This window comes from Chaetura pelagica, unplaced genomic scaffold, assembly GCF_000747805.2.
Source record: "Chaetura pelagica isolate M959 unplaced genomic scaffold, ChaPel_1.0 scaffold227, whole genome shotgun sequence".
Classification (NCBI taxonomy): domain Eukaryota; kingdom Metazoa; phylum Chordata; class Aves; order Apodiformes; family Apodidae; genus Chaetura; species Chaetura pelagica.
The window spans coordinates 229,982-237,591 of NW_009953796.1; the positions used below are offsets into that span (position 1 = coordinate 229,982).

Genomic DNA, 7,610 nt, shown 5'->3' on the forward strand with positions numbered 1-7,610 from the left:
GGTGTGGGGGCGGATGGCAGCGCTGCGAGGGGGGACATCGCCTCTCCACGCCATCCAGCACCCACTGCAGCGTTCCCATCCCCGGGCATTGTTGTGCCAGGCGCTGGGCCTGCCCTTCCCGCCCTGCTCGGTGCCCTCCCGGTGCTTGGGCCTCGTGTCAGGAATTCTCGGGTGGCCGGGGGTGTCTGCCTCCTGTCTGCGCTCGGGTTACTGAGAACCAGCAAGAGCCGTGTAATGATGGCTGGGGACATGAGATGAGTCTCTTTCTAGAACGAGCAGCCCTGGCAGAGCCGTGCCAGCGCCTCTTCCTGCCTTAGGATGGGACCGGAGCACCCGGAGAGCTCGGTCTGTGCCCCTGAGTGCCAGGGAGGTGGCTGAAATGCTCTGATGGTAACAGGAACTGGCAGCGTCACCTATTTCTGCACCAACTATAAAATCCCGTGCATAAAATTGACTTGATGGGAGTCATGGATCCGGATCTTCCTTTCCTTCTGCTTTTGGGTTCAATTCGAGCTGGTTAAGGGAGCTTTCAGTGCCCGCCTTGCTTGAGCTGCCCTGTTAAACAGGAGCTGTTCTCTGCATTGGAGTGGAAAGGATTTTAATCACAAAGCCTGCGTTTAAGCTGCCCCTTTTCTTGGAGCCTTCCAAAACTGTTGCTGACCCCATGGCCTGTCAGCAGCCTCTGTGGCAGGGATTAAGTTCAGCTAGGATGGCAGCCAAGCAGTTGCCACTGCGACTAATGTCGTCAGAGAACAGTGTTTATCTGTGGCTGACTGAAGCCTGATTCTGAACATGACATATGCAATAATCTGAATGTTTTGTCCTGTCTATGTTCCTTCCACTCTGGGGAATTCTGCCGAATAACGTTGCCATGAACAACCTGTTTCAGTTGAAGAGTTGGTCAGACCTCTATGTGCTTGCGGTCACTCACTCCCCGTGTCTCTTGTGTTGCTGGTTAATCTTTAAAAGTATTTTAATTAGCTAGTATCTCTGCTCTTGAAGTGTTAAGGCTGGCCTGTAGGAGCGTGGCTTGGGCTGTGGGGTGGGAGGCAGGATGGCTGTCAGTCTTGCAGTCAGGTGAGGGCTTTGCATACTCCTCGCCTGAGTTCTGCTTGATTCACCTCCAGCTTAAAACCGTGATTCACGTGAGTTGCATTTCCTTACTGGAAAGGCTGGTGGATGTATTTGATGCACACAAACTTAGTGTGACTAATGGAGAGCTGAGTGATGCTGCTGCTGAGTGACAGGACAGGCAGTGTGTCCTGTGCATTAACGTACCAGCAGTGAGCTGGGCTGATGGGTGCCTGTCTCAGCTCTTCCTCCTCCATGAGCAGCACCTCTCCCTGGCTAGGTGTCTGTTAAGGCTGTGATGCAACACTAATTCTTTTGTCTGAGAGGTGTTTATAAGATGGAGGTGGCCTGGACAGCCCTGCCCTGCTGAAAAGAACAGGAGACGTTAAAATTTAGTTCACTGAATCTGCAAGTAGGCAGGGTAAAAGCAGATGCAACTGCCTCTAAAAGCAACTGTGCCTGTTTACTTTGGCTCAGACGTGTACTTCAGCCTGGTTTATAATATCTGTGCTATTAATATTTATGTCTGGGGAGGGATGAACTTTATCCTAAAAACTGTGACAGTGGAGTGTCTAGGTGCACAACAACCTACCAACAGCTTTTGCAACGATGGGTGCGGCATAATCAAAACAGAAAGCTGGAATCCAGTAACCAGAGAGCCCTGGTGTAAGCTGATGCTGCCAGGCCTGAGGCTCAAGTAGTTGTGGACAACTTCCTCTTCCTGGGAACTCACAGAAATAGTACAGGGTATTTGGTCACTAACTTGGGTGCTGTAATTTGATGCCATAAATTTATGAGATTAGATGTCTGCTTTAGCAGGCAGAAAATGAAGGAGGGGTGTGTGTGGGAGGGGTCTGCCTCTTTTAATGCTTTCTAGATGTCCCAGGCAGTGTGCAGGGAGTACTTGTCACCTTGGGTTAGGGACCAAGGTGTCAGCTGTCACAGGAGAGGTTTTGGTTGTGACGGTGCTGTCCCATTTGAAAACTGCATTGGCTGAATGTGCTCCTGTGGTTTTTGCTGCCATGCAGCCCCTCTCTTCAGGGGTGGAGAAATAACCTAATCACAACATTAAGTGTGGATGTTTGAACAGCCTTTTTTTTTTGTGGTTTTTTTTTAATCTCTTGCAGAGCAGAGAGTGGAAGATGTGCGACTGATCCGAGAGCAGCATCCAACTAAAATACCAGTAAGTCTTGTTCTTTCAGCTTTTCACTTCAATTTCCAGTCTCATGTTCTCTTTTGTAGTTGGAAAACCTGTAAACACAGCTGTCCTGATGAAACCAAATTAAAATTTGGCCACTCAGTGTCATTAAATCTGGATTTCAGAAACATTCTCAAATGAGTGACACAGGCAAGGTGCTGGATGGGGACTGAAGGAAATGGGCCTTCCTGTGTACTGAGGGTACATGTTGTAACTTCAAAGAAAGCCACACCCTGGCTGAGCTGGGAGATTCTCCTGAGGGTTCAGCTCTTCTCATCTCAGTGTTTTTTTTTTCCCTGAAAGAGGAGTCTGCAGAGGCTAACCAAGAAGAAAAGATGTGGCTTTCATCCCCAGTCTGTACTGAGAAAGGCAGAAACACAAGGGGAAAACAGACCTTTGCTTGAGGTTTCAGAAGTGCTGCTTCTCTGTCAAACCCCTCCACCTAGTGTAGGGCCACTTCAGAGAGGGGATCAACCCTCCCCTTGTCACTCTTCTTTACCTCATCACCTTCAAATGCTGCCTGAATTTTTATTTAATTGATGGCATCACCAAACTGACAAATGCAAAGCAGCCTGTGAAACAGCAGGCAGGGGTCTTGATCCGTGGGTTTTTCACAACTGGTGGGCTTTTGTGTGATGGGTGTCACTGCAGTAAGCAGGAAATGCAACCATCCTTGTGGCCATTGGGAGGAGCAGGGAAGGTCTCAGGAGATCTTGGGGGGCAGAAGAGAACTTAAATCGGATGCCTCAGCCTGTGGTTGTCAGTGATGAGAGCTGATGATCCCCCAGAGTGAAGATTTTTCTTTGAACAAACTGCTTGCAAACTGCAGTTCCAGTGCAGGTTCATTATCAGAAGCAGCTGTTGCTTCATGGCAAACAGAAACCAAAAGGCTTTCAGTTTCCTTTTGCTATAAAGCACTGCACCTGCTGCTGCTGTTTTACTAAGTTGTTGGGCATGGGAACAAGTCATAATTTCTAGCAGAGATTTTCTGACTTTTCTGGAATAGGCAGTTTCCCCCCAAAGGCCCTTTCCTAACCAAGCAGTTTCCTGACAACAAATAGCTTTTTCACCTACCTTTCCCAGCTCACTTAGCCACAGTCCCTGAGCTCTGTGCCCACAGAGTGAAAGCCATTGATTTATAGCAAAGCTCTCATTTTAAGTCAGCCATGGACATATTGCTAACAGAAATTCAGAGGTACCCAAGCAACTTGCTGAAGGTGGAGTGATGCAAACCTGCAGCTATGGTAGAGTCCTGCTGGGATCCCTGGAGGCTTGCTGTGCTTCCCTGTCCATGTCCTAGCTTGAGTCTCTGCCTCGTTATTATCATCAGCAGTTCTGGAAGAGATAAGATGGCAATGTCAGGCTAGATGGTAAATCCATCCTGTGCTGTCAACATCCTTTATTTTGCTGTTGGAAATATTATCTACTGGTTATGGTCTAACTTTTTAAAAATAATGTGGGGTTTTTTTCCCCCCCCCAAAAAAATGAGCCAGCATTTATTTAAACTGTAAGGAAGTCTATGATATAATTAAATTGGCTCAATATCTCTTCACCTGGTGCAGCTTTTGAGTATCAACCCAGCCAGACCCCGTGAGCATGGAAGTGATCCAAGGGAATGGTGTCACGTAGCTACTGTTGATTTCAAAACAACCAAACCCACGTGGCTGTGGAAACGGGAGCACATGGATTCTGAGATCATTTCTTAAAAGCAGGAACTAAACACAGTTGCTGGGCAGGCTGCTGCTTAAATTGGCAAATCTGCAATTTCCTTGTGAATTAAAGAGTTATTACATCACAGTCTTGACAGAATTACTGGTTCTTAAGCATAAGGAGGAGGAAATTCTTTCCTTTGAGGCTTTATACCCTTCAAAAGTAGCTTTCCCTCATGCATTAGAGCAACTGTGGAAGGTGAATGGGAGAGCATACAAATCTGGAGGTGTAGTTCTTAGAAAGACATGGCCTGAAACTGGAGAAATTCCAGTGAAAACTGCTTGAGTTTGCAGACTTCCACTTCCAAATCCCTAGTCAGCCACTGTAACCTGTTGGAGGGAAGTTTCCTTGGATTTCCATGTTGCTGGGTAGTTCAGTGCTAGATGAAATGATTCCAGCAAATGAACTGTTCTAAAATGGTGCTGCAGCTGTGGATGTCCAGAGGGGCAGGGGAAGAGAAATAAATGGTTCCTTTTCAGGTTTGAGACACTGTGAGGGCAAATGAAGAGAGATGGACTTTAGATCAATGCCCATACTTTGCTGTGTGTGAAATGGAAGGGGAGGATGAGGCACCAGGCACCACTTCTGCCTTTTACAGCTTCTGCTCCTTTGTTTTCGTGTTTCTTTCTAGGTGATTATTGAAAGGTACAAGGGAGAGAAGCAGCTTCCAGTTTTGGATAAGACCAAGTTCCTGGTGCCAGATCATGTCAACATGAGCGAGCTAATCAAAATTATCAGGTAGTATGCTGTGATTTCAGTCTAAGCTGCATCAACCTAAGGCTGTGATCCTTTGTTAATTCCCCACCTGTGCATTTGGGAATGTGTGCATTTGGGAACTCTTTCCATAGAAAATTAGCCTAACGAGTGCGTGGTATCATCACTAGGACAAATGCATGAGAAGGTGTTTTTCCTTTGGCTTTGCTGGGAAAAATGCTGACAAGATGTGAGCTGGTAGTCTTCTTTCAAGAGAAGTAACTGGTTCCCAGAGATGTAGGAGGAAGTCTGGGGCTGTGAACCCCTGTCTAACATGGGAGCTTCTGGCTCGGGGCCCCAGCGCTTCCTCTGGGCTATTTTGGGGTGTCTTCTCAATGTTCTGCCTGGGAATCCCTCTCTGGAGTGCCTGCCTCTTCCCACCCACTGGAGGGGGAGTTCAGAGCTCTGAGCTGTTGCTTAGGGTTGATGTTGGCATCCTTTGTGAAATGGGGTTTCCCTCAAAGACAGTGTTGAGGCCTCAAGAACACACGTGTCTTTTTGTCCCAGCTCTTTGCACCAGCGGTGGCTTGAGTAGTGCCCTGCTCTGGAGCTTGAGCTTTGCTTACAAGAAAAGTAGCCGTGCTTACAAGGGGAAGTAGCTATGGAGTGGAAGTTGTGTGGTCTAAAATTGTGGTCATAAATTCTACTGTAAGTTCCTTTCTCCTGGCTTAGAAGGAGTATTTGATTAAGTCAGAGTTGTCAAGTGGTAAGCTTGGAAGTTAGCAGCAAACCAGATTTGACTTTTTTTGTATATGGTGTAGCAGGGAGCTGGTTGTTGGAAGCTGTAAAAACTGATTGTTGTCCCACATGTCCAGACAATCCCCTCCCTCAGAGGCATGTACAGAAACTTGTCTGTTGCAAGGAAATCCCAGCTCTTAATGAGTAAGAAAGTGAGGGTTTTTAAAGCAGGAACCAGATTGCTCAAGTGTTCCAAAACTTCTCATGAACATTAAAGGTTCTGGGCAAAAAGGTTAACAGCAAGCTGAAGGTTTTTCCCCACCTTTTTTTCTTTATCTTTGTTAGTAGGTGACTTGGTACCAGCTGGGCTTGGTCCTCAGCCAGCTCTTCTTGTGCAAAGCCTGTCCTTCCCAGCCCTTGGATAGTGGCTGCCTTCCCTCAGCTGCTGTCTCTGGGGCGATGAGAGTGGAGTTTTGGAAGGGTTCTTCCCAGGGCTGTGCCTGGCAGGCTAAATAAATCCTTGTTTCCAGCTGCTGCTGCCCCTCAGCAGTGAATGGAAGCAGCAGGAAGCTCTTCTGATCTGTTCTTTGCTTCTTTCTATAGTTGCACCTCTATGTATCCAAGTTCCCCTTGCTTAGTTTATGAAGTAGTGAGAGGGCTCCTCTCTGCAAACCTGCTTTCCAGTAGGCAGTTCAGCAGAAATGCCTATTTTCCCCCCAGTCAGAATCAAGGATTCTAGGGAGATCCCCAAGTTAGATGTTTACTGTGCCAGGCAGTCTGTGAAATCTGTGTCTCTCTGCCCTTCCCACAATGCTTCTCCTGGGAGGAAGGAGAAGAGGGAGGACCATGCTCCAAAGGGTAAACACAGGCTTTTTCAGAGCTGGTGACAGTGAGTTTAAAAGGTCTGGGGTCTTTGCATGGCAGCTCTGCCCATCCTCCCTCCCTGTCTTCACACTGATCTCTGGAGGTCAGCCTAGGTTTACATTTCCAGTGAGAAGCTGATCCTGGTTGTGCCAGGAGTACCTCTTCCTTTTGCCTTCAGTGGAAGGTCCCTCTGGAGCATTGCTTTCCCAGTGCAACAGGGCCTTCTGTCCATGTGTGTATCTGACTGGACTTGGTAGATGAATTTCATACCACTTTGAGGTGGGAAGCAAACACCTCCTCCAGTGGCAGGGCTGCTTTGGGCCGGGACATCTCACTGCTGTCACCGGTGGAGGACTTTGTTTTGCCACGGGCTAAGGTGAGTGGAAGTGCATGGTCCCCACAGTCACACTCCTTCTCCCCCTGCTCCCCCAACCCCCCAACAGGCGCCGCCTGCAGCTGAACTCCAACCAGGCCTTCTTCCTCCTGGTGAACGGACACAGCATGGTGAGCGTTTCCACCCCCATATCCGAGGTGTACGAGAGCGAGAAGGACGAGGATGGGTTCCTGTACATGGTCTATGCCTCTCAGGAGACTTTCGGAGTGCAATCTTCTGTCTAAGACACGCGGGCGGCTTCTAGCCTAGGATTTTGGTTTGCCCTTGGCCATCACCCCCACTCTTCCCCACACACACCCCAGGGAAAGAAACGGATGTCATCTACGCTCTCAGTACCTTAGCATAGTCTTGCTTTAGCAGGTGTCTCATCTTACCTTGCCTTGTTTGTGACTATTAAACAGTACAGACGAGCACCTCCAGCTTTGAAACCTGCTGTAATATTCCACACAGGCACATTTACATTTCTGGACTTGACGAATGGAACCCAATTGTGCATGTGACAATTGCAAATAAAGGGACACTCGATTGACTTTAACAAGCAAACAGGCATCAGGGAGGAGCCAAAGTGTTTCATGTGACAGTTTTCTGAAAAACCTCCCTGTAATTCCTTAAAGCTCTGTTTTTTTTTAAAATTACTTTTTAAATGGGAAGGCTTCTCATGAGAGCAAATAGGTTTTAATGTTCCAAAGCAGAGCTTTGTCTTCTGCAGTTCAGTGAGACTTGTGTCAGAGCTGCAGTGAGTTAAGGCAAATGCTTGGGGTGAGCTGGGGGAGCACAACTCTTTTTCTGTCTCCAGTTTTTGTGGCACTGCAAACTTAGGAATGGTGCCAGTTTCTGAAATACTCATACCAAACACCACAGCTTTATTGTAGTCGTAGGAAGTGTTTAACTGTAAAATAATACACACCTGGATAGGTAACATTGAAATAAACTCCAGTCTGT

General features: G+C 47.6%; 1 protein-coding gene across 1 annotated transcript in view; it reads left to right on the forward strand.

Annotated features, from left to right (window-relative positions):
- The window catches only part of MAP1LC3B (microtubule-associated protein 1 light chain 3 beta), an 8,571-nt gene extending 1,484 nt beyond the window's left edge, over window positions 1-7,087 (forward strand). The window contains exons 2-4 of the mRNA XM_010001103.1: window positions 2,201-2,254; window positions 4,611-4,717; window positions 6,718-7,087. Of these exons, the coding sequence (XP_009999405.1) occupies window positions 2,201-2,254; window positions 4,611-4,717; window positions 6,718-6,892 (336 nt within the window). The 3' untranslated portion in view covers window positions 6,893-7,087. The remainder of the gene's footprint in view (window positions 1-2,200; window positions 2,255-4,610; window positions 4,718-6,717) is intronic.
- Window positions 7,088-7,610: the final 523 nt, after the last annotated feature.